Consider the following 27,578-nt stretch of genomic DNA (forward strand, 5'->3'; position numbering starts at 1 on the left):
TGCTAACAGAAGCATGTTACACATTTGTTTTTGTTTAACACTTTTTGATACATGGGCTGTATTTAAAAAAAGGCCACTTTGACACCAATGCTTGGTTTGTGCACCACTGCTTGAAGCCTCACATTGGGCATTTTGGCCGACGCCATCTTTGATTTTTGAACTCAGAAGTCACCACATTTGCAGCAGAGGGTGCAGAGGTGCTGCTTGTCAACAGGCAAGGCAGGTAACTGCTCGGGGACCAAGACCAGTATGTTATCAACGAATGCTAGGTTAGCTAGATGCATTTGAAGAAAACGCTGCAGTCAAGTTTCATCCTGCCATGAGGAGTCTCTGATCCTCTGTGATAAACACATTAAAGGCAGCAGCGGGACCTCCTGTCGAGTGGGCAACAAGGTTTTCACACTTAGATGCACTTCACCTGGCAGCTGTACTCCCCACACCTCCTGAGTATCATGTCTTATGTTCTGTGTGTGTGTGTGTGTGTGTGTGTGTGTGTGTGTGTGTGTGTGTGTGTGTGTGTGTGTGCGTGTGCTTATAGACTTTCCAGACAGAGATTCAGCACCTGAAGGACCAGGTCCAGGAGCTGCACCGAGACCTCACCAAGCACCACTCCATCATCAACACAGATAAGATGGGAGAGATCCTGGACAGGTCTCTGCACATTGACAGCCAGATATCTGCGCAGCACTCCACCGTGGAAACTATGAGAGTCATGTTTGAAGAGGTGCGTCAAGTGATGGCTTTCAACCTTCAGTGTGTACCTGACTCCGCTGGCCCCGCTCACTACAAAAAACATTTCCACATTTGCTCGCAGTCAGGACCTCCGGCTGCATACTAACGAGATCGTTTTCAGACACCGTTATCTGCTTGAAAAGTAAACAAAGGGGAAAGAAAATGAGAAGTGTCAAGGTGTCCCATGAGCCGAATAACTGCAGGGTTTTTGTCATATTTTATTTGGAGAGAATCAACTGACGACATTTCCTCGCAGGTCTGGGATGAGACTTTCCAGAGGGTCACTAATGAGCAGGAGATCTATGAAGGTGTGTTTTCTAATTAGACAGCATAATTATATTCTTTTTTTTTTTTTTTTTTGCTGCTCTGGTTTTAATTTATTTCTTTGTGTTTTTTGTTTTTGTTTCAGCGCAGCTTCACGACCTGATGCAGCTGAAACAGGAGAACTCTTACCTGACCACCATCACCAAACAGATCAGCCCCTACATCCTGTCCATCGCCAAGGTCAAAGAGAGACTCGAGCCCAGGTGCTGTATCCAGAGGAGATTCTTTACCTTACAGCCTGTCCTGACAGCACATGACACAAGCCCCTGTGACAAACGATTTCTCAAATCACAGACAATTTCTAACATTAGAATCCTCAGAATGCGCACACAAGATCATTCAGTCCGACCATGAAACCACACACCTGCTGTTTGTAGGAACGATTCCACAGAGACAAGATCTCACAGAAACTAGAGTGATCAAAAGTGAATTCAGAGGTCACTTTTGTCTTGCATGAGACATTATGAGGCACTCGTGTTGTTGCCATAATTCTAGCTTCAGTGTTCCACTCAGCTCGGGGGGCACAGTCGTGTGGCGCTTCACAATCTACTCGCTGTGATTGGCTATTGCGGGTAGTCTGTCGGAGGCAGCCAGATCTGGAACCGTAAATAAGAGGGGAGCTCCAGAGTCCGCTTAAAGAGGTTGTCTCAGGCTCGATTCATTAAATTAAAGAGAGATGTAAACGCAACCGTGCTCAAACAAGGAAGTGGACTACAGATGACCACAAACACTGTTCAACACCGTTATTAACGCTAAACTAGTTTCTTCAAAAAATAACCTGCAGCCTGCAGGCGTTATAAGTCTAAAGGATAACACGTATGAACTATTTATTTATTGTCAACAAATCCCATAAAAGACAAAAAAAAAAACAACAGTGAGTTTTTTATTCTCCGTGTAGCTTTTTCCTCGCTGCCTCAGAGTCATGGCGCCCCTTTGTTGCTCCGGCTGACATGTTCCTTCATTACCTGTGAACATGGACAATACACTTTATCTTAAGTGAATCCCTCGTACACGGTTCTGCTGCAGTACACACTCACCGGAGCAGCAAGTTTTTATTAATCTGCCGCTGAAAGCAAGACCCAAACAAATGCAAATATGTCCTGCTGTTTGCATAATGATTGTTTGAATCTGCATTCACAGCCGATTTTAGGAGAGGACTGCGCCTCTTTGTAATAAATCTGTTCATTCACACCGTTTTAAAGGTATAAATTGTTACATTTAGGATTAGAAATGTCTTAAAAATTACTTTTTGACGAGTCGTGTACTTACTTTACCAAAGTTGTTTTCATAAAAAATCAATCCAGAGACACTGAGTGTGTTTGCATGTACTCCATCCTGGTTTTGATTTTGTTTTTTTAGGTGTTCTGTTTTTGTGTTTGTGCATGTTATCATCATATGCCGATTTCAGAAACCTGGATAAGCCCTTATCCAAATTTTGAGACACCAGATTTTGCTACCTTGAGAACTCAGAAAGAAATGAGATAATGAGGCATGTGTACGCCTTACACCCTTCAGTCAAACTTACTAACATGTTAATGTGTATTTTCCAGGGTTGAGGAGGTTAAGGATCACCGTGACGACCGCACACAGACGATGCTGAAAGTCTATGAAGACATCACCAACGCTGAAGACAGCCAAGACAGGTTCTGATCATTTTAATATACATATATACTTAAATACATCTTACTGTATGTTGTATATTAACTAAAAGCAGGTGTGCAAAAAATCATTGGACAGCCTTATTACAAACGTTAGATATCTTTTTTTTGCTCGTGCATTTGAATTATTGACTGCCATCTAAATATGCAGAGCATTTCTTAAAACAAAAATTGCTTCTAAATTCAAATTGCCTATCTGTAGAATCTTCCTACCGTGAAAAAAAAAAAGTCTCTTTTACTTTGATGTACATGTCAGGATTGAAGACGTGAACGTTTTAGTGAAATGTCTTGAATCTGAAATGTTCAGTGACAGGTCTTTTATGGAAGCCCTGAGCAGACAAACATCCATACATTTTATTTTACTATTAAAGGTATGGATGCATGTCCTCTTAAGCCTTAGGATTAATTACGCGTACATATGGTGCTCCCTCTAGAGGAATCCTCAAGTAACACGCGTTGCACGTACATTTGGTCTCTTCTAAGTCATTGAAGGCTGGATCATTTTACAACAAAAACACAAAACATGGTCCAAAGCAAAAGGATCAAAAGACCCTAAAAGGCAACATAACGTGTCGTATATGAAGCATCATGATGGTTGAATTTATTTAATCCATGTTCACATTGACAGAGACAGCCAGACGAGTGTGACAGAGCAGGACAGAGACAAGAACAACCGCCCGCTGATGCTCGAGTCGGGGGACGGCTCTGTCAAGACGAGTCGCCCGTGCAGGCTGAGGGTCTCCACGGAGACGACCGGCCACAACGAGATGCCTTCATAAAACACAGAATCACTACATTTCTGTCTCCCCGCTCCGGAGCAGCTGTGTGACTCGATTCGACCATAATGAGCCCGGGAGGAAGAAACCAGAGTATGAAACATTTTCTCTGCAGTGTGGAGCTGTCTTCATGGATAGACACTAACTGGACGTGTAAACATGGAGATCAAAGCCCCCTGCTGTCAGAGGCATAGCCTCCTTGTGCCAAATAACCACCATAAAGAATATGCTCTGTTTGTATTTTGGAGATCTAGACTGCAATAGTATCGTATTATCCTGGATTTATATTTTGGTGTTCGATCCATTTAGTGCCTTTTAAAATGATGAGAGTGATAAGAGTTTGCAGTTTGTGTGGAATAGCTTTTCTCCAGTCTCAATTCTTTCATATTTCGGAGGCTGGAGGTTGGTGATGGATGACTGCCCAGCTCCGATCCCCCAAGAAGATTGTTGAAGCATTGTGACAGCACAGATGGAGCACAGCAAATGTAATGATGTGTGTGTCAGTTTAGGTGTCAGTGTAGGTCACATGCTGATGTAGCATCTCATGCACCAGTCCCCTCTAAAAAAAAAATGAAGATGTCTTTTTTTTTTCCAGGATGTGTCTGCAGTTGGATTTTTTCTTTCTTTCTCCCTTGCAGTTTCACATCCACATGCAATAAGTGGGGGAAAAAAAAAAAAAAAAGAATTACAGGGGAGTGTGAATGTAACTGGCCTTGGCATGACCTCGATATCCTGCTCGTTTCTTTGAGTCCACTCATCCTCGATATACAAGCAGAGCAAGACAACGTGTAGAGAAAAAATGTATGCAACACTTTTAGTTCCTGCTGCTATTTTCACGAGTTGAAATAAATCATCTAATTCCTAATTAATTAAAGGAAGAATGTGCAACTTTTTGATCCAGCAGATGTTGCCTTGAGCACCAGCATGAAACCAAAACAAACTGCTGTTTAGCGACACCTCCGCTATTCTGAATCCTCCGCTCTCCTCCAGCGACACACCTCCAACCCCTCCTCCCCTCGGGTTCACATGGAGGAGTTTCAGGTGGCGGACGAAATTGTCCTTGGCTTGAGCTGCAATTGCCTGTAGCCTGCATTGTTGTGTTAGCAGGCTAATGTTAGCACACTTTGGTTAGCTTGTAGCTTCACATTGCACATGATCTAAAAAACGCGTACATGACATCCAAATAATCAGTGAGTATGTTCTTCTTCTTCTCTCCAGTTCTTGACTCAAACAGATTTTATACACAAGGGGAGGAGCCAGCCGTCCCGTCCATGTAAACCTGATGTAAACACGGCTCTGACAACAACACAGCCAGCAGGACTCGCGCTTCTCACTCATTGTAAACAGTCATGACTCAGAGACACATTTACACAGGATAGACTGGATTTCTGCTTTATTTATGTGTCAAAGTCACTAAAGTAAACATTTCTGACATACTTATTAGTCTGGCATTATAAATATTTGAAGCCGGCAGTGGCACAGGTCGTCTGGTGTCTGGTCTCAGACCATCTTGAATGTGAAGACGCTGGATGTTGAGGTCATTCGCTGGTTTGGTTACACATGTACTCTTATTTTTAGGACACGTTACCCAAAGAGCAGGTTTAGACTGAACTCTTTGTTTACATTCTTTGTTTAGGGAGATTTACAGAGTAGCCCTTCATTGTGACCAGCCTGGGACTAACCTTTGTTTTCATCAAGCTGTTTTATCAGCACATTAATAAACCATGCTTGTTAGGTGGAGGTATTGTCCTGTGAAAAAAAGAAGTGATCATTTACACCAATTTGTGGACAGAGATTGAGAGAAATAAGCCTTTGAGATGTGTTGAAAGTTAGGTTCAACAAAAACCGTAAGTGTTGTGTTAATATTTGTGCTCAGAATATTTTCCTCTCAGCTTGCTTCTTGACTTCATTGCACATCAGAGTCGGCAGAATGATTTAAAGCGTTTGCCCTGCAGGGAATCAGCAGGTTGCTTTTACATCCTGTCTCTTCCTTTTCCGTTTATATATTTGTCTTATTTAATCTCGGTGTTTTAACTAGCCCGGATGATAAATCTGACAGCAGATGTAGCATATTCGTATTTGGAAAATCAGCTTCAAAGGCCGTAGGGTCTAAAGGAGCTGCCATACATCAACGGAAAAATGTAAATTTGAAATGATTTCAGGAAATAAATAGAGCCTTCTCAAGGACTTCTCGCCAGGAAAAAAGAAAAAAAAACACCTATTTGAGATTTTCTGAGTACATCTGAGAAATTCAAGGTGAAACCAACCGAGCTGCTGCAATCAAGGAGACACAAACGGCCCGTATTTCCAGGACAGGTAAGGACGATAATAAGGCGCTCTGAAGGAGAAGGTTATTTACATTACACAGCTAAAGTGGGTTGTTTCAAAGGCGGCGTTTTTCAGGAAATATCGGGGTCACGTCGGCCTTTAGGAACAGTTGTGCTCTGCAGAGGTGTCAGAGGTGCACATTCATTAAAAATACATTTGTGACAGCACGGTAACAAATGGCTGTGCCTCTGCTCTGGTTCATGTTCTGCCTCCCCGTAGTCATTCATCATCTGCACTCATCGAGCCACCGGGTCCACGTTCTCCCGTTCATTATTCTCTCTTTCTCCCGGTCTTTGCTGGAGATGGGAAAAAAAACACCCCGAAGGTAATTTTACTTTAAGAAGAAAAGTTATTTTTAACGGCACATTTGGAGATAAAGTTCATCAAGACAATTCTTATATTTCAAAGAGTTAAAGCAGAGCAAACCTTAGCTCGTTTTCGATTAGTTAAACAGCAGGTGACGGACCTCACTTTTAAACTCTCAAGTCTTTCACACAAGTGAGAAAAAAAAAACATTAGAGATAGGAGACAGAGATAAAGAGAAAGAGAAAAACTAAAAGTTTAATGAACTCCAGAGAGAGAAATTGGGTCACAGAAGACATAAAAGTGTGACAGTAGGAATAATACAATTAGAGCAAATAGAGCGCTAAAGATAAAACCCACAAACGGCTGTATAATGAGAGCGGGAATACAGTCATGAGTCTTAATTATGCTGCACATAGAAACTGCTTTTGCCACGTGTACAAAGAACTGCAATTGGCTCCAAAGATTATGCTGACTTAAGAGAGTTACAGGTTCATATATTTACATAGATTATAATGTTTGGTCTGTGGATTGTAGCTTTTAAATACAACTGAGGCATTGGGGAGTATTATCGGATGAGGATCCACGGGTTAACATAATAATAATATTTATGAATAATAAAGAAATGCTGGATTTTCTTCCATAAGCTCTTTGAAATCTTGCAGAGAGCAGGTGGAAACCAAGTGGCAATCTCTGATCTCAATCTCAATCTCTGAAAAATGAAGCCAATGAGGAAGTGCAAAATCCTGCAGTTCATCGTGTGTCCACTTGAGGCTGGCTCCAGGAGCACTGGAAGTCCCATACACAACCATTCAAAATAGGCAGCTTTTACTGTACAAATGAACATGTTTACAGCCTGGTACATAAAACGAAATAGGTCTGATTAGCCCATGTCGCGATCGGCACACACTGTACAGGGGCTGAATTTTCTGAGAACTCATCCATTTTGATTTTATGACAGATAAGAGTTATTCACAATAAGGCGTGTAGCTGACCTCATTGACAGGCAGGTTCGGTGTAACGGTTCGTCAAGAGGCTTAAAACCTGCCTCAGCTCCAGCTCTGTTGTTATTTTGACTGAAAGTTAGCGTGAGACTCCAGAGCCCCCTGCAGTAACAGATGGGTGACGTCACTAAGGCTTTGTCCGTTTAATATTTACAGTCTATGGTGGTTACACAGGGTCATAGAGGTCAGACCTATTCAAAATGAGACACAGTTGTGAGGAGGAAAACAGGCGGGAAACTGATCAGTGACAGGAAGTATCACTAGACATTATACACAAGCATTAGAATATCAAAATGAAACAAGAAGTGAAATAAAAAAACACATGAAAAAACATGACCGGCTGAGTGGGATATCACACCAAACTAACTTGATCATAACCACTGAACAGAAAAGTTTAAAAAGGATTAGTTTGACATTTCACTTAAATTGCTCTTTGTATGAAGTTGAATCAGAACATGTAAAAAACAACTCAAAAGAAAGAAAAGGGAATGCTAGCAGCTGGTTAGCTTGGCTGTGATTTTCAAGCTGCGATATTTACACCCCTAATCTGAATGTGGGGTAACGTAATGGGGGGATAAAGTGATCCCTCCCTCTGTATCGTCTTCATAATGTAGTAACAGAGACATTACAGAGGCGAGACGGTTTCAGCTGAGCTAGCATGGGTAGCGCAGCGCTGTGTTTGCGTGCATGCCTGACTGTGTGTGTATGTGGAGCTCGCGCTGTGTCCTCTCCCAAAATGAAATATGAATTCATAGGCTGGTACACGATGGCCTGTACAAATACAGCCTGTACAAATACAGGCCATCGCAGAATCAATATGAATGTACAACTACTGTACATGATGACGCCTGAGTTTAGTTACTGTTTTGATGTGTTCTTGCCACATCATCTTGGATTTCAAATCCTGCAAAGGAAAATTACTCCATTGATTTATTTTTTAGATCTGGGTCTTTTGTGCTTTGAGAAGTTTCTGTGTAACACCTGAAGCTGTTCAGATTAGAAAAAGTCAGGCTTTTCCTAGCTTGCTTCATGTCATTAACAGCCAACAGGAAGTGTTTTCTTCAGTGTTTACTTGGTTTCATTTAATTATAATAAAAAAAAACACAAGCCTATAATGTTGAGGGATTTGTTGCTCCGTCTCTGCTGACTGCTGTGGACTGGAGTGTAATTGGAATCAATTCTGATGCCGTTATCGTCGGTGACAGATGCACGAGGCTGCCATGTGAAAAGGTTGAGGGTTCAGGGAGCTCTCCCAGGGGGACTCGAGATGCTTGAGGCATAAAAATGTCATTCCTGAATCAATTTTCACATATGAACATAAAATAAATCTCTGAGGGTCTTCTTAGCATGACCGTTTCTCGTAGTTTTCTAACTGTTGGTCACTGAGCACCTCCGTCAGGCAGGGGAGGGTTTAATGAGATGTTGAGGATCTGGAAAATATTTCTCTATCCCTTCATTTACTGAGATTTCATCCAGACTCAAGATTATTTCTTCTATGCACCTTAAACTCGATTATAGATGTGTAAATCAAAGCGTGTCAATAATCTTTATCGCTCACTGACCCCGTGCTGCATAATTAACCCTTGAGTCATCGCTGAGGGTTTGATTTGACCTAGGCAGCACTGAGGGTCATTTTTTTTACTCCCATCCTGTTTGACCTACATGTAGAAGTGTGAGAAGGAGATAACATGCTGTTTGCATTTTTATCCATATAAATTAATGAAAAAATATTCAGTAAGTATGCCGAGGTGTTTTTGTTATCAGTGTATGGAGAGACTAAATAAAGATTACAAGACATTTTTACAAAAAAAAATGTGTAGTAGAAATAAAGAAAAATTACAAAATGACTCAAAAATAACCAAAATATACAACTAGCATGACATGTAGAGACAGCAGACTCCTGCTGAGGTGAGCCTTATATGATAAAAGGGAGTTGGATTTAGTTTATTTTTTACCAATGTTAGGAGTAACATGTTTCAGCTACGCCACTTTTACGGTAACTAGTCGTGTATCAAGTTACTTTTCAAATTTAATAAGTCAATTGTTTTCAAATGGATGGATGGATGGATGATAGATAGATAGATAGATAGATAGACACTACTTACACGAAATAGCCAACAACTACATCAACTTAATGTTTAATGACATAAATTTTGCTGGTGAGCTTACACTAGCATTCTGGGAGAAAAACTATCATGTGCAGTAAACACAGATAATCCTCAGTGTGTGCAGAACGAGACATGACCTATTTAGTTTTCTGTACCAGGCTGCAAACACGTTCACTTCTTTTTTTTAAATTGCCTTTTTTGAATGTGTGTGTGTGACTTCTGGTGCTTCTGAAGCCAGCCTCAAGTGGACACTCGAGGAACTGCAGGATTTTGCACTTCCGCATTGGATGGATGGATGGACTTTTCAACACCGGAGGTTGCCACTTGGTTGAAGTCAATGTGCAGGGAGGGAAACTTTGTCCGCCACCAAGAATAGTGACTCTACTGCACCTTGTTGCTCTTTTGCACTTTTTTTGGTTAGAACGCCAAAAACATTTCGTTGTCTCTGTACTTGTACTCTGCACAATGACAATAAAGTTGAATCTAATCTAATCTAATCTAATCTTATCTCATGAAGCGCTGAGCTAAACAACTCGCTTCTACTAAACTAGTCGTCATAGAGCCCGGCGCTGCAAACACCTCAGACACGCCCCCTTCCCTGAAATCCGGTGTGGCTAAAACCTTTCATCAAGTTCCTTTAAAAATTGTACCAGTATTAGTTTTTCTAATGTTGTGCAGAAAAAAACAGTACTGAAAGTCTTAAACCAACACTTATATGCCGTGACACCAGAACAATCGTTTGTGTTTGATAAAGATGTTAAATTCAAGGTTTCATTATTTTTATTATGGTATTGATATTTTTGGAGCGTAAATAAATAAACCTGCAGAGGATCAATGATTTCATCATTATTTACCTCAGACACATCAGTCGTTTGTCATATGTTGTGTGACTTTTCTAAAAACAATCACAAAGTGTATGTTGTTATAATAACCAGACTATACTCCTTTAAAATATGTTCTGGCTAATAGGATTTCATAAATACGAAGACGTGTTCTCATTGTGTTGGACGTCTGCAGTCCTGGAGCACAAATCCATTCTTTCCAAACCTCTCCAGGGATCGCCGCTAACGCAATAAGAGAGCTGACAAATTGAGTTCCTTTTATTGCTTCCACCAACAATGGCAGCCAGAGAGTGAGCGAGTGTGTCCTTGACTCAGAGGAATCACAGGTGTGAGCCCCGCGGACGTGTCAAACCTGCATGCAGCACGGCAGCATGTATTAATCAACAGCTTGTTGGGCTGCTGGCCATGCCCCCCCCCCCCCCCCCCCCCCCCCCCACACACACACACACACACACACTCCTCCTCCCTCCATCTTCGCCTCGTCCTTTCTTCTCCCTCTCCACCTTCACCCCCATTATCCTCTTCCTCCACAGGCCTCCCATTCAGGTCCGCATAAATAAAGCATAAACAGAGGTCACTCATTAACGATGACCTGTGGGACGCTTTCTCTCAAGACAAGTCCGAAATAAATAGTTTTTCATCTTTTTCTATGTTTTAGGACCAATTTGGCAAATAGCCTTGAACATTTTCCAGAGTTAGAAGAACCAGATACATAAATTTCATCAAGGAGAAATGTTGGTGCATATTTTTTTTTTTTTTTGGGGGGGGGGGGGGGGGGGGGGCAAATTAGGCAGCAGATAAATTTGATTCATTCTGTATGTTTTGGTTTTCCACAATCTGTGCAGTGTCTGATTCTTTTACTTTTAATTGACAGTCTTTGGCTGACATTCCTATTGGCTGACCTACAGTGTGGCAGACAACCAATATTCAGTAGATGTGAATTAATCAATGCAAAACTGATGAAGTAGCATTTAAAGTCTTCTCTTTGTTGTGGTGTTTGGTTGTCTCCACTTGAGAAAAAGAAGATAGTTCCTTATTTTCTGTTAAGATGTGATGTAATTATGTATAGGCAAGGCAAAAACAGAATACATTTTCTCTACGTTAACCACCAGGGTGAATTGGGGAACAAGTTCACATGTTCTGGGCAAAAGAATGAGACCAATCTCTAATGCACGCTGCATTTGTAGAATGTATTAACATTAAAGTACATATTAAAACCATCAAGGTAGAGTACAAAAACGCAGGTTTATTTTCAGTTTTATACAAACTCATGATCAAGGCTCCTCCGAGTGGTGTGTGTTAAAATATATACATACTTAAAGTGCTATACAGCTTCTTGTGCAAAGATAAAAATCAAAACAAAAGTAATATCAGAGTGACCTCTGACCCGAGATCACCAAACTGCATTCATGTCAAAGTTGACGTTTGCTCTAAATTTGAAGAAATTCCTTCAAAGGGTTCTGGAGATATCATGTTTACAAGACGGAAATATTAATGTTACATTGAAATTGACGATTTATCTATTCAGTAAAAATGTCAATAGTTTATTATTTTTGCCTGTTTCTAACCCATGCATGACCCCAGAGTAATAATCAGTTAACCCCTAAATCAAAGTAAACTTCTCTGCAACATCCTTTAAATAAAGTCCACTCAGGTATTCATGATATTGTGAACAAACAATACGTGACAGATGGACAACTGGTGAACGTAATGTTTCACGCTACCATAAAAAGTCCTAAACTAGGCCAGCTTCTGATCAGACATCCAATCATATTTCAGGATGGTGGTTTTGAGTCTTGAAGGTGGCTGAGCTGGATTCAGTGGCATACTCTGGTTTTTAAAAAATGAACCCCATGTAGTCGTGCAAACAGCTGAAGATACTTGACCGTCCACTTGGAGGTGGTTATAAAAGTGAGTCAATGCCCATTCAGTCCCATGTTAAAAATGCCCAAATGAATACATTTGTACAGCCTGGTACAAAAACATTTTGTCTCCTGAGCTAATGGGGAAGAAAGTCTGCTACCACTCACTCTTTGGGAAACACAAAGGTAAACCAGCTCAATCACTGGCTAAAGAATTAGCTACACTCGTACATATTTGGTCTCCTTTTTTAGCACCAGAAAACTAACATGTTGACCAAAAATCCAAAGTCAGTGTACAGTCTAAAAAGTCGATTGTGCTACAGCATGTGAATGCTAGACATCAAAATGTTCTACCATCCATCTTCAGAGAGTAGAAGCACCCGTCCTCTGAGGTTTTGGACATGCAGCTTCAGATATGGGAATGTTAGTAATAGGTTTTTATGCAGATGGAAGTACAATTACTGCAGAGGCTTTTGCAGTAACACAATTTCCATTCATGCTTTTTTAAGACGCACACAATGATCTACACCAAACACAAAAAGGGACTCACCTTTGTTCTGTTTTTTTTTTTTTCCAAGGACTCACCGTTACCTCACACTCGAGGACAACGGAGCATTCAAGCCAACCAGAGTTACAACAGGGACAGAAACCTTGAATATGTGTGTGTGTGTGTGTGTTTTCATTAGGAGCACTGATTCACACCTGGGTGTGGGTGAAATATGAATAAAAAGGTGTTTTTGGATTCCAGGTGCATGCAGTGTTATCATACTAATTGCTTGCATTATATTTGCAGTAGTCAGAAAATAAACCGTTTGACTTTGTTTGCACTGAGTCAGGTGTTGCTGTGGTGCTTGCGGTTCTTTGTGGGTGAGTTTGAGCTCATTGAAAAGGCAGTGTGGCTGTGGGAAATATGCACAGTGGAGTGCCAAATAACCGGGGCAGAGCAGGAAGATAAATGTGTTGTCTGGCTAGATAAATAAAAGCAGGGCAGTGAGGAAATCTCTGAGAGGAGGAGGGAGGCGAGAGTAAACAGAGAAAGAAGAATAAATGCAAGAGAGAGGAATCTGAAAGCTCACATGCACGGGATTGAAGGGTCAGCCTCAATGTGCTTCTTATTTCACTGCATAGGTTCATTTGTTAAAACCTAATTTGAAGAAGTTTTACATAATTGTTCTCTAACAAATATATATTTTAGGGTTTTCACAGGACATGTAGGTAGACAGGAAATGTCGGGAGAGATAGTAGAGGTGTCAGGAATACGAGTTGAACCTGAGCGGCATGCCTCTCCACGTGGCGCCTGCTTCCCCAACTGAGCCCAGGTTGTTCTTTTTTTTTCATCAGAGGCAACCTTTACAGCCTCAAAACAACAACTTCAAGATAATATTAGAAAGCCAAAGAAAAATGAGACAATTACCACTACTTTTATAAGAAAAACTAATGAAAAAGGGGGAAGAGAAATGAAGGCAAATATGCTGTTTTTTTCTTGCAAACGTTCATCTTTAATTTTCATCTTACTCAAACGATCTTAATGTAGCAACACCTTGATTTTGTAAGCTGAATAACAGTCATTTAAAGTCCTTAACTTGAGCCTCTCACATCTTTTCATTCCCAATGAAGAGACAGGTGTGTTTCCAGACAGGCTGGTCGTAGTTTTCTTTTGTTTGAAAAAGAAAACTAAAAGTAAAGAATATTGTCTGAGTATTTCGATTCTGACGTTGGACTAGTTTTTAAAGAATTAAGCTAAGAAGAAATTAAATACAATTTTCCCACTTTTCCACTTGAGGTGGGCTGCAAAGCGAGTCAATCCCCATTAGGGCAACTTTTTAAAATGTGTATTTGTACACTATCTTTCAAAAAACAAATGTGTTATCTTTCATTTCATTTTTGGTACACACTGTGAAGAGCATGTTTTTTTATAACTCATCTGTTGTTGATTTTAATTAAGCGTTATCCGAGAGTTATTCATAAATGTGTAGAATTAGAGGCGGGGCCGAGATGACTGACAGGTGGGCATGCTTTAGCAGTTTCCCAGGAGTCTCAGCTCCACCTGGACTGACAAAAAGTTAGGGAAAGACAGCATTTCCAAGATGGGGACCACCATCGTTTGGCTCCAAAAAGGTTCTTCAGAAACCAGACTGTGACATCACTGACACTACGTCCATGTCTTATACAGCCTGTGATTAAAACTTTAAAAAGTTCCAGGTTGCCTACAATTTTGAAATAGCAGTTTTATTATTTGATTACCAAATATGAAAGTTAAACGACATGAGGTATGTAGGAGAATAATTTCCCTCCTTTATGATCTATACGAGTAAAAGACGCCTTCATACTGCAGCTGTGACCAACACGGTTAACACATCCTGGTTTTTTTCTCCTGCAGGTCATCACGATTTGATTTCAAAACAGGAACTCATAACCTGAAACACTTTCAAAAGAGAAATGACTTAAAAAACAAACAAATGATGCAATCAGAGAGAAAAATTCAGGATTCAGGGAGTACAAATGTGACACAGTGAAGGCATTTCAGGAGCTACATTTACTGTTAACGTTTCAATAATGAAATCACTCTATAGTATGTGTTATTGCGCATCACAGTGTTTTTATACAGCAGGAACAAAGAGGCTGCACAGCATGTGGACTGAAATGTACTTTCTGGAAGTTTAACTTCACAAAAACAAATTCAGTCAGTCTAGAGGTCGCCTACTTACAGAAAATGATGATAAATATTCAAATTAATTGTTTTGAATAGAGAAAGAAACATGTTTTTAAGCACATCAGTGTAATAATAATCATATTAAGGTTTTATATTTGAACACTTTTAAGGTTTATTTCATAGTAATAGACATCGTTGTACTCTTAATATGTGCATAAACAAACTTTTAGAAAAATGAACAGAAGCTAGCGGGTTATTTCTTGCTCAGTCATGAGGGGAAAAAATGCTTTTAACCTCAGTTTGGTATTCATTTCTTGAAGGTCTTGACTTCACATCGTGTTGTAAAAGTACAAAAGCAGGAAGTAGATCTCTAAGGCACGGCGTTTATCTTCATTATTTGTGATTTCAGGCTCTCGTAGGAGAGAAAGCATCCAGTGTTTTAAGTGCTGCTGTGTCTTAAAGCTAACTGGAGCAACATAACAAGGTGAATGTCATTGTAAACAGATCATCAAGAGTACCAGACATTAATCTTAAAGGGATAGTTCAGATTTTTTTTTTTTTTTAAAGGTGAGGACGTAGCTGAGGTGTCACAGACGCTAGTCCATGTTCTGCTGTGGATATTTAGCTTTACATGTTTGGGTAAAATCAGCCAACCCTTTCAGAAAAATGAATGTAACTAAGTGGACACTTCTTTTCTGGGCGCTGGATAGCCCCTCGTCGCAGCGGCTGTGGGTTCAAATCCGACCTCTGCCTTTTGCTGCACCTCTTCACCTGCTCTCTCCTCCCAGTGTCTACTGTCACTCTTCAGCTGTCCTCTCCATAAACCGGCAAAATATTATTTTTCTATTTCTAAAAAACGTGTACACTTATTTTTTGGAATATTTTTACGGCTTTAGCTTGTCGTCAGATATCTCTCTCATCTGGGACTTCAACCACATGACAACTCTGTTTCCCTACACAGGCCGCTCACAGCATCGAATCAGCTGCTCATGTTCACTTTAAAGAAGAGACAAAAAACTAAGACTGACCCACAGAGAGAGAGAGAAAGAGAAAGAGAGAGAGGGAAACTTCTGGGGGTTGTTTGGTTTGTCGTTTCTTTTTGTAGGCGCTCGCTTTCCTGAAGTTTTGGTTCAGTCGTGCTATTTAGCAGGATGCTAGCTGAAGCATTCCTCGTTTGATTTTCATGTTAATCAGGAGTTAATGATAATAAAGACAATGGAGTTGTCTCAGTGTTGCATGAGGAGTGTTGACGTTTATATTCAGAGGAGAGAGTGACGGCACAGTGAGTCCATTATCACTGAACAGATTTCTTTGTAATCTACAAGATGACCGGAGCACTCTCTGTTTTAACAACGCTGAAGAACACAAGCATGCACTGTCTTTAAAATTCAAAGCAGAATCTCAATTTTTCTTACTTAGCTTGTTATCACACTTTCTGACTCGTTAAAAAAAAAAAAGGCTCTATGATGCAACATCGTGCACACCATGCTTAGAAATACCAAACTGATACAAAGTTAGTGTGAGAAAATGTAGCGTAAATCTTTTGAAGAGTGGAAGCAAAAGTATGTTTTGAAGCAGACTCGGTCCACAGCGGTGCACATCACAGCTTGTACTCTTTTATCCTCTTAAACTATGTGTTGAAAATCACCTCATACGACCCCTTTAAAAAAAATCAGAACTATCCCTTTAACGTGTATAAGTACCACGGTTAGAAAACTGACTCACGGGGGGAAAGTAAACTGATGAACACATTCATCACTCTCTACTAAAAATAGTCGGCAGAAACAACAGTAACACAGCATGGGAGTGGGGGGGGGGGGTTCCTCTGTATTTATTCAGCAGCACTGTGCCAGCTCAGCAAAAAAAAAATGTTCTGACCTTTGACGGCAGAATTTAATTGGTTTACTACTCTGCATTTTATTCAAACAGACCAATCATACACGTATCAAATTCTGTTTTCTGCAGACCCCCCCCCTCCCCCGTACAAAATATAAATACTTATGTGAAGTGTAAACGAAGAGCTGCACTGCTGCATAAGAGGGCAGAGGGGGAAATGCTGCATTGTTGCTGCTCCTCTCAGTACGAGCGAGCTGCTGCTGTTTTGACCTCCTGCTGCTGGTTGAAGGGGTTCGCCGGGGCGGAAGACTCCTCCTGTTGGTCAATGGACTGGTAGGCGTCTCTGTTTCGAGTTACTGAAGGGAAACCTGCAGAGAGAAGCCCACAAAGTCTTCAACACACAAAGACCCCCGCCATGACTCTGTATTATTAATATTCATAATAATCATATGAACACTCTTCATCTACTAATAATCAGAGATTTTTTAAAGCTGTGTGCATACAAACCATTCTTTAACACTATTCCTTTTCTTGGTTTTTAAAGGATTGCTATGGTGGCTGGCAAGGGCAGACACACTGCAACAGCACAAAAGATTTCCATTAGGACTGCAAATGGAGACACAATGCCATTTCCAAAACAAACACAACAACAAAAGTGCTGACGGAAGCTGCAAGAAAATACACTGACAGCAAATAGAAGGCAAATACTTTACAGGACTTCAGTATTGTTTTTTTGTATTTGCAGTGTGATTGCTGTTAATGTATTTGTTTGCACGTTACTGTTGTTCGTTATGTGCTTTTTAAACTTTTTGAAATTGCAGCCTGGTTTTTTTCCTTGTTGCAATGTTTTGTCTCTTGACAGGCATCATAGTCTACACTCAGGTCCTGATTCACAAAAAGGATTGCGTTGCCTTTTGGTACCAGTCCAAAAGACACCGTCTAATTCCAAGTACACATGTAAAGGGTTAAATGTACCCCTGACTGCGCCGCAGAGCAAACACTGTCTTTGTGCATGCATTCAAATGAGCCACTTTTTGTAGTAATTTAGGGAAAAGTTAGACCATTTCTGTGCAAATCTGCCTCACTGAAAAAATGTGTAATTTACAAACACAGAGGAGAAAGTTCAGTACAGAATTGAGAAGAAATCTAAAGACAGGTCTACACTGTCCTGACCAGATTTTTTTAAGGTAGTATGACAACATTTTTTGAATTTGGGCCAAATTTCAGACCATTGTGTGTCGTTAGTAGTTCAGTGTACGGGGGAGGGGGGGACACGGCAACCAATCACGACCTAATCAGCTGCTCCTGACTGCTCGGATGATTTCTGGCATGTTTGAAATTTTGGTCGTACGACTAAAAACATAAAGCTACATAAAGATAAAGCCGATATCACACTTGAGACGGAGCATAGCGGGAGAAAATTTTGCACAATATTTTTGAAGATTTTCCACGGCCACAATCGATTCTTTGTGAATCAGGTCCTCAATCCTTCTCACACTCAGATTCCCAACACAGCTAAAGTTATTTTTTTTAATCTTAAATTGATTGAATTTGTTCCTCATCTCGACAGACACACTGTCGGAAACAGTTCCTCCCATTTCAGAATTTTTTACATCCTCGACCGTCTGATTAGCAGGAGCAGAACAACAACATCAATAATCTGTGAACTAGAGTCTGAACAATCTTCTCACGTGAGCAGCACCTTTTAATCTGGGATTATTTGGAGTAGTGTACACTCTGTGCCAATGTTAATATGCTTAATAATGAATTCTATAAAGACTATTTACTGACGTAATCCATCTGAAAAGTTTTAAAGGAACCGCCCCCCCCCCCCCCCCCATCTCTGACATGGCCAGAATAGCAATAACATGTTTTTCTTGAAGTTCAAAGGAGCGCTCACTCTTACCTCTGCATGGCCCCGAGTCCTTTTTCTGTGACAAACATGCACCACATAATGATGATTTATCAAAGGTTTGTGTTCATTTTACTAAACTCAAATGTGATTTATTTTAAATTTAACTTTATTTAAAAGCATAGAGTCACAGTCATACTTCCCTAAAAGATCTGCAGCTTATTCAGAAACACTTAGAAACAGGTCACAGTCATTGCTATTAAAAGTCTACGTTATGTCGAGCGTAATTAGGCAGATATGAGAATGTGCAGCATCATGATGCAGCTCTGCTTGAAATATGCAGACAGAATACAAAAACACAAATTAGGTGTCTGGAGAGAAGACGGAATATAAATAATACATACAGAAGCAAACTCTCAGAAACATACAAACACATAAAACAACAGAGGTGAACACAAAAATCATGATCTGACAAACAAAATCAGGCAGGTAGGAGACGATAAGGAGGGCTGATTGAGGCGAGAATAAACAGATGAAAAAACAAATATAAAAAAAAGAGAAACATCAAGAACTGAGATTACATTTGGGAAAGAAATAAAAGAGGGAAAAAGTTTGAACTTTGCCCTGCAGCCTGAGTTGTGTGGCAGGGGATGGAAGAGGATGATTGGAGGAGAGAAATGGTGAAAGAAGAAGAAGAAGCCGGGGGTGGTCAATAGCGGCGGCCAATAAAAGCACTGTCAGCACTATCCGTGGTGCATCGACTGTCCACAGAGGTCTCAAAGTCTGAGAGGTCAGAGTCAGCCGGGGAGGTGAGAACAGAGACAAAAAGAAGGAGAGAAGACAAATGGTGAAATCAGAACAGGAAAAAACACAAGACAACAAAAGTAAAAAAAAAAAAACATGGCAGAGTGACAGCGAAGAAGACTTAGAGGTCAGAAATGATGACAAGCAAAAAAAAAAAAAAAAAAAGAACAGGAGCATGAAGGATTTTTATGGTCTGTAACACATGAGGATTACACATTAACAGCTAGATCTCATTGCAAGGAATTAACTTTCTGCTTGCCAAGCCACGCCCTCCCTTAGTTACCGTTGCTATTCCTGTTGAACTGCACATTCTAAATCACACACTCATTCCCTCCTCCAAACTCACTATATAAATAATTTCAGTCACTACTCACTCACTCATCACGCACCATCAGTGACATCATTGTTGTCGCACATACACCCATACAGTGTTTGCCCATGAGGACAATAACTTTCAGACCTTTTTCATGTTTTATACCAGTCTGTAAATGTGTTAATTTCTGCTTTTTTTGGCTGGGTGTGTAGGCCTATGTGACTTTTGGGGCTCTTGCAGCCAGCCTCAAGCAGAGGCCCCACTCACACTGCTCCTTCATGTACAAAAATCCAAACGCTGACAGGCCTGGCACGCTGCCATGTTAACCAGCAGAATGATGATTGGACAAAAATTCAGGGGAGGTATTAAGCAAACCATCAATTTAATGTTCTCCCTGCTCGCTCGCTCTCTCTCTCTCTCTCTCTCTCTCTTTTGTATGAAAGCAACATTAAAATGACACAAAATACAGAAAAGCAGAATGATTTGAACAAGCATGAGACAGCCGCCAATCACAACGCAGGGATCCTTTTTATGCCTGAATCAACAATTCACGCCTATATGCACCTGATTGCCTGGTTTCCCAGAGTGCTTTGCACAGCGGGAGACCTCGTTAATGCTAGCTATGCAATCAGACAGAAATTAAAAACAAACATTGTCTGAAACGAACATTAGCTACGTTCATCAGTCACAACGCAGCCAATCAGAGTGAACCTGCTGTGTGTGTGTGTGTGTGTGTGTGTGTGTGTGTGTGTGTGTGAGGCGATTCATCAATATTCAATTATCCTCCAAACAGACAAACCAAGAGATGCACTTTGTCAGGAGATTGTCACAATGCAGAAGAGATTTCATTACTCTCCCAGTGTGTCGTTTAATAACTTGACTGTTTTATCTGAGGACGTTACACTTCATAAAAAACGAGATCCAGACTTCTTGATTTGAGTCATTTGTTGTTTTTTTAATGACACTATCCCTGTAAGGAATCCCATTTGCATTTCTGCACAATAAATGATAAATACAGCTGCTGCTCCTCAGAGATGACGCCATGAATAACATGTTTAAGTATTTAAGAGGTCCAGCAGACGTCGCAGCTCACTGAGATTTCTGATGGAAAAGCTCTCAGAAAGTCCAAAAATCAATGGACACACACACACACACACACACACACACACACACACTTTAATCATGAGCTTCTCCTGACTGCTCAGTGGAAGAAGTGTACTTATCATTTGTTTGCTCACACAAGCGGAGAGCTGTATCAACAGTCAATAACGCCGCAAAACCACTGAATCTGTGCACGCCGCCTCTGCTGCTTTCACATTAATCCTGTGACGTTTTCAATCATGGTGCATCGTACGTTTCCCAGCCTGCTTTGGAGTTCAATTTGTTCCTCCGTGCTGCAGTGGAAAACGGTGTCTCTTAAATGTTATAAACAACTCGTGGAGAAATCATTTCCGGGCTGCAGCTCGAGATATTTTTTTTGCCGCATCTGAAACGTCTTGTGACTCTGACTTATTAGTTCGACTGTGGAGTCGTCTGCCGCTGCTGTAGCGCAGAGGCCTCCCGGTTTGTGTTGCACTTTCATGACCAACTGCATTAAACAACACAGGGAGGAGCTCAAAGCACGGCTGGACACACTCACACACATCACACCATGCAGCCTGCTTTGGTCACACTCGGGGTGAGGGGGTTGTATATTTGTGGGGAGTAGAAAACCTCGGAGTACAGATATTAGATTGCACTTTTAGTAAGAGGTGTATTTGCACAAAGAAACCTTGTTTTGTTGTATTTTTTGTGTGCAACATCTGCCTCTCTTACACCTTACTGAATTGTGGAAGACATTTCTATGTTTGCCCGACAATATACTCCTCTTTATGTATTTTTTAAGACTGAATCTAGTCAGTATAGTGGCTCTACTTTCTAACCAGAACTCCCTTTAAAGGGGACTTATTATGAAAAATCCCCTGCTACAGTGTTTTTGAAAATATATTTGGATAACCTGAGAGTCTACTGACCCACAAAATGTGAAATAAACCCATCCAGTCCTTTGTTTGTGGTCTGCATAAGTCTTACAACTCAGAGACAAATGCTCCGTTTCAAATTTGCTCTCCTTGTGATGTCACAGTGGGATTCTGGTTCAAAAAAATAAAATAAAAACCCTCCCCTCCCCTGGTATCTCCACCCATGGACTCCACCTCCAGCCTTTTGATAATTCATTCAGCCTACACCCCGTTATATTTGCTGAAACCTCATACAGCCTGCATTTGTTTTGTTGTATTTTGTTGAAACTGTCTGAAATGAGACGCCTGGTTAGGTGTCGTTTATGACCTTAGGTTGTAGTAGTTTAGTTTCAAGGTGACACATAATCATCTGTGTGAAACAGCTTTGTATCGACGGTCACTGGGCCACAGATGTGTGCATCCCATCCAGGGAAAGTTTCATGTTTTAATTATTTCCCCTTCTAAACGATAAGTCTACGATCACTCCCAAAACTCTTCATGCTGCTGTACTCACCAAAGTTAACGTTGTAATCTCCTCCACGCTCGCGGTACATTTGGTAGACGAAGAAGCAGGACACGGGTTTGATCAGCAGGCTGAGGATCGCCATGCCAGCGCTGAAGCGAAACACGTTGTTCCCCCGGTCTAACGACAGGTCATTGGTTGGGTAATAGATGCTGAAATGGATGATGTCGGTCAATATCGAGGCAAGCATCCCCATCAGGAACTGAAGGAGATAAACAGAGAGAGGTGTGTTAGATGAGAAGGGAGTGTCAGGCTCTTCAACCTACATTGTATTTTTGTTTTTCTTGAATATTTGAAGTCTCACTAACTGCTAACCCCACTGTGATTTTTTTATTTCATGGTCATCTACAACCAAACAGTTCTGGGGACTTTTTGAACCATCCACTAAAGAGTCCCTTGAGAACTAAACACCATGGGGACTTTTCTCTGTTTTCATTCACACCGCCATGTTAAATGCTCTGAAGCAGGAGCTAAACAGGTTCCTCTAAACGGGGTTCTAGGAACATAAATAGTTCCTGCTGTGTGGAATCAGTAAAAAAAAAAAAGGAGGAGGGTCCCAACGGTTCCTAGAACTATGAAGAACTTCCTGCAGCCTAATGATATGAATTGTTTTGGTGTCAATAATGAGAGGACGTTTCAAACCAAACTCAAACTCGATGTCTGAGTGAAAGAAATATCTCCAGTGTCTCCATTGCATTATTTAAGTTTTTCTCAAATACGTCTTCATATTCACACAAATTTCCCCACACACAGTACACTAGGGGGAAAGTAACACCGGTGAAATATGAAGGCAACGTAGAAGAACAGACACTTTCTCTGTTGCCTTTAACATGTTGGACAGACAAATCCATATTTTGCCAAAAACAAAGAGAAAATGTGAGTTAAATATTTGATGAGTTTACAAAGAGAAATCATTTCAGACACATGAGATTGAGCAAAGCCTGGAGTCAATGATCAAATATATATATATATATATATATATATACAGTAGAATATACGGCACATGAGGAAGCAGGTATATCTCACAGATCAGATTTGTTTTACTCCATCTTGGAGTCCTTTCTGACGGACCCGTGGTGAGAGAAGTTCCCCTGTGCTTTCTGACCGATGGCTACGTCTGTCAGAATCCATAACTGTCAAAAGTGTCTTTAGAAATCACTCTGGGCAGGAGGTTTCTTACTCAAGGTGTTTCTTCCTGACCCTTAGCTGTCACGTATTTGTTCTGACAGCCTGAAGCCATTTTTCACAAAGATAGCCTAAAACGTGGAACTGAGGGGAACTGTTAATGTCGTTGCTGCACATACCTGTTCTTGACATCTTCATGTCGGACATATTTGATTTCAGGTTAAATTGAGGCTTTTCCTCCACTTAAAAACAAGTCTGACTTATTTACTGACACTTTCATTAGAGTTGTGTTTGAGTTAAAAAAATTAAATACTGTAGCCCATAGTGGTTGGTGCACGAGCCACATGTGTGGAGGCTGTAGTTGTCCAAGCCGATGTCGGCCCGGGTTTCAATCTGACCTATGGCTCCCTCCCCACTCTCTCTCTCTCTCTCCCTGATTTCTGACTCTATCCACTCTCCTATCGCTACAATAAAGGCGGAAAAAGCCCAAAAATAAATCTACAAAAATACATTTGAAATAGCCTACCAACATATTTTGTTTTTCTTGTTTAAAATTATTTAAAATCCATCATGTGACTTGATGCATTGAGTTCTGCAATTCTTTTTGGAATTATTCTTACTAATACACAAAATATTTCCACTTCCAGCTCAGTCACACACAGTCGTGCATCAACCTGATCTCAGCACACCACAGACTGTAAGGCTGGTAGCTGCTGGGATAGAGGACTGGACACACCTTGCATTAAATCAAAGCAATCTTGCAGTGAAAGGTTCCAGTAGCTGATCTGGTTTGACTGGCGCCAACACAGCACCAATAGTCAGCCTTAATATCTACATTCAAACTGGCCGACTGGATTTTCTGAGTAAGAACCTTTGGACTTTCCTAAGAAAACTGAGTGAGGCATGAATTATTCCAAAAACTTCCAGTGGCATAAATCTTAATGACGTGCAGACTCTTAGCAGAGCTGAGAGGCTTCGGCAGGGTTCAAAACTTTACTGACCACTCAAGGACCTTTGTATAAACCAGTTGAGTCTGTAGGGACTTGGGTTGGGCACAATAGGGTCTCTGGTTCAAGTCAAGTTTAAGAAACCACTGATTAGGACTTATTAGCGGACTCGTGGACCAATTCTTTATTTATTTTTTTGGCCATAGCAATTGTTTTCAATTAGATCAATTTATTCTGGTTGCTGCTTTAGTGACTATCACATGTACACCATCGTCACTATGCATTGATTTAGTTAAATATTGTTTAAAACTTCCACTAAACATTTGGACGGCGGACTCACTAGCCATGGTGGAACAGTTAGGAGCCATTGCTTGTTACCACGGAAACCACAGAGTTCAGAGGGGTCGTTGGGTTCCCATCCTTTTGGGGCTTAAAATAACTCAGTTTTAATTTCTGCCAAATCAAACTAGGCTAACCTAAAAGCAGCACTAACATGGCCAGAGTGGCCTGAAACACCTTTTGTGTGACTGCTGCTGTCAGCTAATACACTGTGAACGCCGCTGTTACTGTACTCCGTGCTGAATTAAGAGAAGGCGATCTTTCTCAAAGGGATGCTCACAGATTGTCCCAGATTCCACAGACAAATGGGTTAGCACGGATACGCATTGCTGTGCCTATAGTTAGACTCCTGTACGTGTCACATGATGTTAAGATTACAGCCAGCGTGAAGGAATCGAGGCACACACACAAAAAAAAAACTCACCATGAGCACGGCATCAATCGAGTCCCTCTGTGCAATGGCCCAAACCCCGATTGCTAAAACACTGAAGTTCCCCCATGAATAAGAGTAGGGCAGCCACGCCATGCAACCCCTGCAGGATAAAAAAAAAAAAAAGAGAAAAATTATACAAGACAGCGTCGCATCTCAGTATGAGACGAGCAGGTTCAAAAGTAGGCATGAATCAAGATTGTGAGTCTCTGTGTGATGATGTGTTTGTGCAAGAAGAGGAGAGAAATTCCTCAGGTTTGTGAAGAAAAACACTGTGCAGGACTCACCATATCGTAAGCAGCCAATGTACCAGGACTATGGCCTGGAAAATAGGGAGAAAGGAGAAGCCTTTAAAAAAAGTTTCAAGAATATATGAAATATTTGTGTGGCCAAAGGCAGCTGAGTGTAACCCTGGGACATCAGAAAATGTATCTGCAACTTTTAAGACAGGTTAAAGATAGTTCCTCAATCAAACTCCAAACAGTCAAGGCTCCAACATCTGAATATTTTACATTTTCACAGTAAACTAAATCTCTCTGCGTTAAAGACGTCGTTTGGACGTTATGAGGCGTAAACTCTGATCTTGACACGAGCACACTCCAATATTTTTTCTGGCATTCAACAAAGGAAACCGTTCATTCATGCATTAGCAACTTAGTAAACACAATAATTGAAAATCAGGGAGAATTTGAGATATGAGACGTTGCCAGTTCATTTGAGATCAGACGACAGAAACTCCAGAGCGAAATGGAAAACATGTGATGAGCTTGCATCAGATGCAACATGTGAAGCTGCATCAGGTTGTCTGATTTCAAGGCTCCAGCTACTTCTCATCTGACTTCTCATTAAAGTTATGAACCAGAAATGATTCACTGTGTAGGTTCTCCTTAAGCAACTTTTACACTTCTCACATCACATGTTGAGAGGGAAAAGTTTCTGAGCTTTGAAATGAAGTTGCTCAACCTGCATTGGAGCCATTTCAGCCTCAAAGAAAAAGACAAAGGCTTCTTTAATTGTCATGGTTCTCCATTTTTAAAGGTTTTGGTGTGCCATTCAGCCATCAAGACACTGATGTGTGCACATACAGAAAAGTTACTTCCTTGTTTATACATTTTATTTCCTTATCAAGCATTGCATGAACTTTTCCAACAGCTCTTGTTTGGATTGAAAGTTGTACATTAAGAATCTTGTTTGTAGGTGATTTCATCACTATGTTTGCTTTCTAACATCCACAAAGGGATAAATACTCTCTCCATAGGGCTGTTGCTTAGCAATGAAAACATAACTTTCAATTCACTGATCTTAAATTAACTTTTGTTGAGGGGAATTCTCTTAAATACCTTTGAAAATCCACTGATATGTCACTAGTGAGCTGATCTGTCACAAGCAGAAAGAGGTAGCAAAACAGAAGAACTACCATTGAAAGCTGAGGCACAATTTCACAACAGTCTTTGGTTAAAAACACTTCAAACTCTTAAAACATGTAAAATGTGAACTTACCTTTAGATTTATGGCAGGAATTTCCATAATATTTAATGGAAGTTTGGTTGGAGCAGCTCTACAAGTTGTTGAGGGGGGCTACATGAAAGAGAAGTGCAGGTTTTTACACAAACTTCTGGTGGAAACTCCTCCTTCCCTCAGCTCAGCCTGCAAACAAAAACCATGTGACAGCAGCCTGACTGCTTCCCATGTGACTGCCACCCTCCTCCTCCTCCCTCCTCTTCCTGCTGATCTGTTCTGGCCTTCAGTGTCTTAAGAGAGAAGAGACCACATGAGAAATTACATTGGTCAGCTGTAAATGATCAGATCTGCGACATGTTTGTTTTAATGTTTTACAATTAAAAATGAAACTACCTGGGCTAACAGATAGCAACATATATTTTTGAAGCTACAAAGATTCACAAGGGCTCAGTTTGACTTCTTTAACTTGTCAGGGGAACTAATCGATATTGCAAGCAACAAATCACATGTCAATAGCAGTGACATGATTTGAAAAGCGTTTGACACAGGAACCAGTGTGTGAAATTGAAGATTTGTACAGTGGTTTGTGTTTTTATCAGAATCCCTTTCTAATCCATGCAGCCTATCTTTCATCAATTAATTTTAGTATTTTGCAAACTGTAAAAATGTCCAAAACATTACCTAGTAAAAATATGAATCAAAATGTTTTAATTTAAGTGAGAAAATCAATGAAACAGTTAACAGCTTGTACAAAGAGCTGCCTTCAAGCTAAATGCTAATGCTATTGTCCGATGCTAACATGCTCAGAGAATGGAAATGCAAACATGATGAGTATCATGAGTTCACTGTCATAGTATGTTAGTATGTTTATAGTTTCTTATTAGGCTAATTAGCAAGGCTAAAATATTTATTTTATTAGAATTGAGCTGTTAAATAAATGGATATTCTCAGACGTAGTATATAAAACGATAGCTCTGCAAATATTCTCTGGGTGTTACAACACTTGCGCTACTTCTTGGTGTCTTTTTAATGCACGTTAGTGCATAGTCACGCTGTGACCTTTTTGACCTGCAAAATTACCTTTGAAAATGACAAACTAAAATGTCAGCCTGATATCCGACAGAATTATCAAGTTAGCCTAGCTTAACATAAAGATGTGGAGCAGCAAATATAAAAGGACAACAAACCTCTTATCTTTTAAAGGCTTTATATGTGATTTTTTGATCCAGCAGATGTCGCCCTTGAGCACCAGCATGAAACCAAAACAACTTGATGTGCATTGTTGTGTTAGCATGCTAATGCTAGCGATCTTTATTCTGCTCGTATCTTCACACTGCATGTAAATTTACCTGAAATAAGCG

At 40.5% G+C, this 27,578-nt stretch overlaps 4 protein-coding genes across 10 annotated transcripts in view; 3 read left to right on the forward strand and 1 right to left on the reverse strand.

Moving 5' to 3' along the window:
• rnf207a (ring finger protein 207a) overlaps positions 1–4,364 on the forward strand; it is a 29,481-nt gene extending 25,117 nt beyond the window's left edge. For 2 of the 6 annotated variants that reach the window (XM_061041249.1, XM_061041248.1), the window contains 5 exons: positions 539–724; positions 989–1,040; positions 1,142–1,259; positions 2,607–2,699; positions 3,343–4,364. In XM_061041249.1, the coding sequence (XP_060897232.1) occupies positions 539–724; positions 989–1,040; positions 1,142–1,259; positions 2,607–2,699; positions 3,343–3,493 (600 nt within the window). In that variant the 3' untranslated portion in view covers positions 3,494–4,364. Of the gene's footprint in view, positions 1–538; positions 910–988; positions 1,041–1,141; positions 1,260–2,606; positions 2,700–3,342 lie in introns of those variants that run through there. The other 4 variants (XM_061041251.1, XM_061041252.1, XR_009673752.1 and 1 more) reach the window with 4 other exon arrangements.
• atrip (ATR interacting protein) overlaps positions 1–27,578 on the forward strand; it is a 486,763-nt gene that overhangs the window by 306,234 nt on the left and 152,951 nt on the right. The gene's annotated exons all lie outside the window — the stretch shown is intronic.
• Positions 13,432–26,402, reverse strand: agtrap (angiotensin II receptor-associated protein). Of its 2 annotated transcripts, none has more exons than XM_061041270.1 (5): positions 26,257–26,400; positions 25,044–25,078; positions 24,751–24,859; positions 21,907–22,117; positions 13,432–16,794 (listed from the first exon to the last, which is right to left on the reverse strand). In XM_061041270.1, the coding sequence occupies exons 1-5, from the start codon at positions 26,281–26,283 to the stop codon at positions 16,667–16,669; spliced, it is 510 nt and encodes a 169-aa protein (XP_060897253.1). In that variant the 5' UTR covers positions 26,284–26,400; the 3' UTR covers positions 13,432–16,666. The 2 variants fall into 2 exon arrangements, with proteins under 2 accessions (XP_060897253.1, XP_060897254.1); XM_061041271.1 differs by lacking the exon at positions 13,432–16,794 and adding an exon at positions 17,870–19,061 and having other exon boundaries at positions 26,257–26,402.
• The window catches only part of LOC132976955 (CMP-N-acetylneuraminate-beta-galactosamide-alpha-2,3-sialyltransferase 2-like), a 259,673-nt gene continuing 251,758 nt past the window's right edge, over positions 19,664–27,578 (forward strand). Inside the window, exon 1 of the mRNA XM_061041257.1 lies at positions 19,664–19,675. The gene's annotated coding sequence lies outside the window, so the exon portion shown is untranslated. The remainder of the gene's footprint in view (positions 19,676–27,578) is intronic.

The sequence above is a fragment of the Labrus mixtus genome, chromosome 7 (genome assembly GCF_963584025.1).
Source record: "Labrus mixtus chromosome 7, fLabMix1.1, whole genome shotgun sequence".
NCBI lineage: Eukaryota > Metazoa > Chordata > Actinopteri > Labriformes > Labridae > Labrus > Labrus mixtus.

Bases quoted from the DNA above. Each gene is read 5' to 3' on its own strand.
- agtrap (XM_061041270.1), bottom strand. From the start codon at position 26,283: ATGGAAATTCCTGCCATAAATCTAAAG. The intron at 24,860-25,043 runs GTGAGTCCTGCA...TTTATCCTGCAG, and splicing joins CATTGGCTGCTTACGATATG to GGGTTGCATGGCGTGGCTGC. The intron at 22,118-24,750 runs GTGAGTTTTTTT...TATCTCCTTCAG, and splicing joins CGATTGATGCCGTGCTCATG to TTCCTGATGGGGATGCTTGC.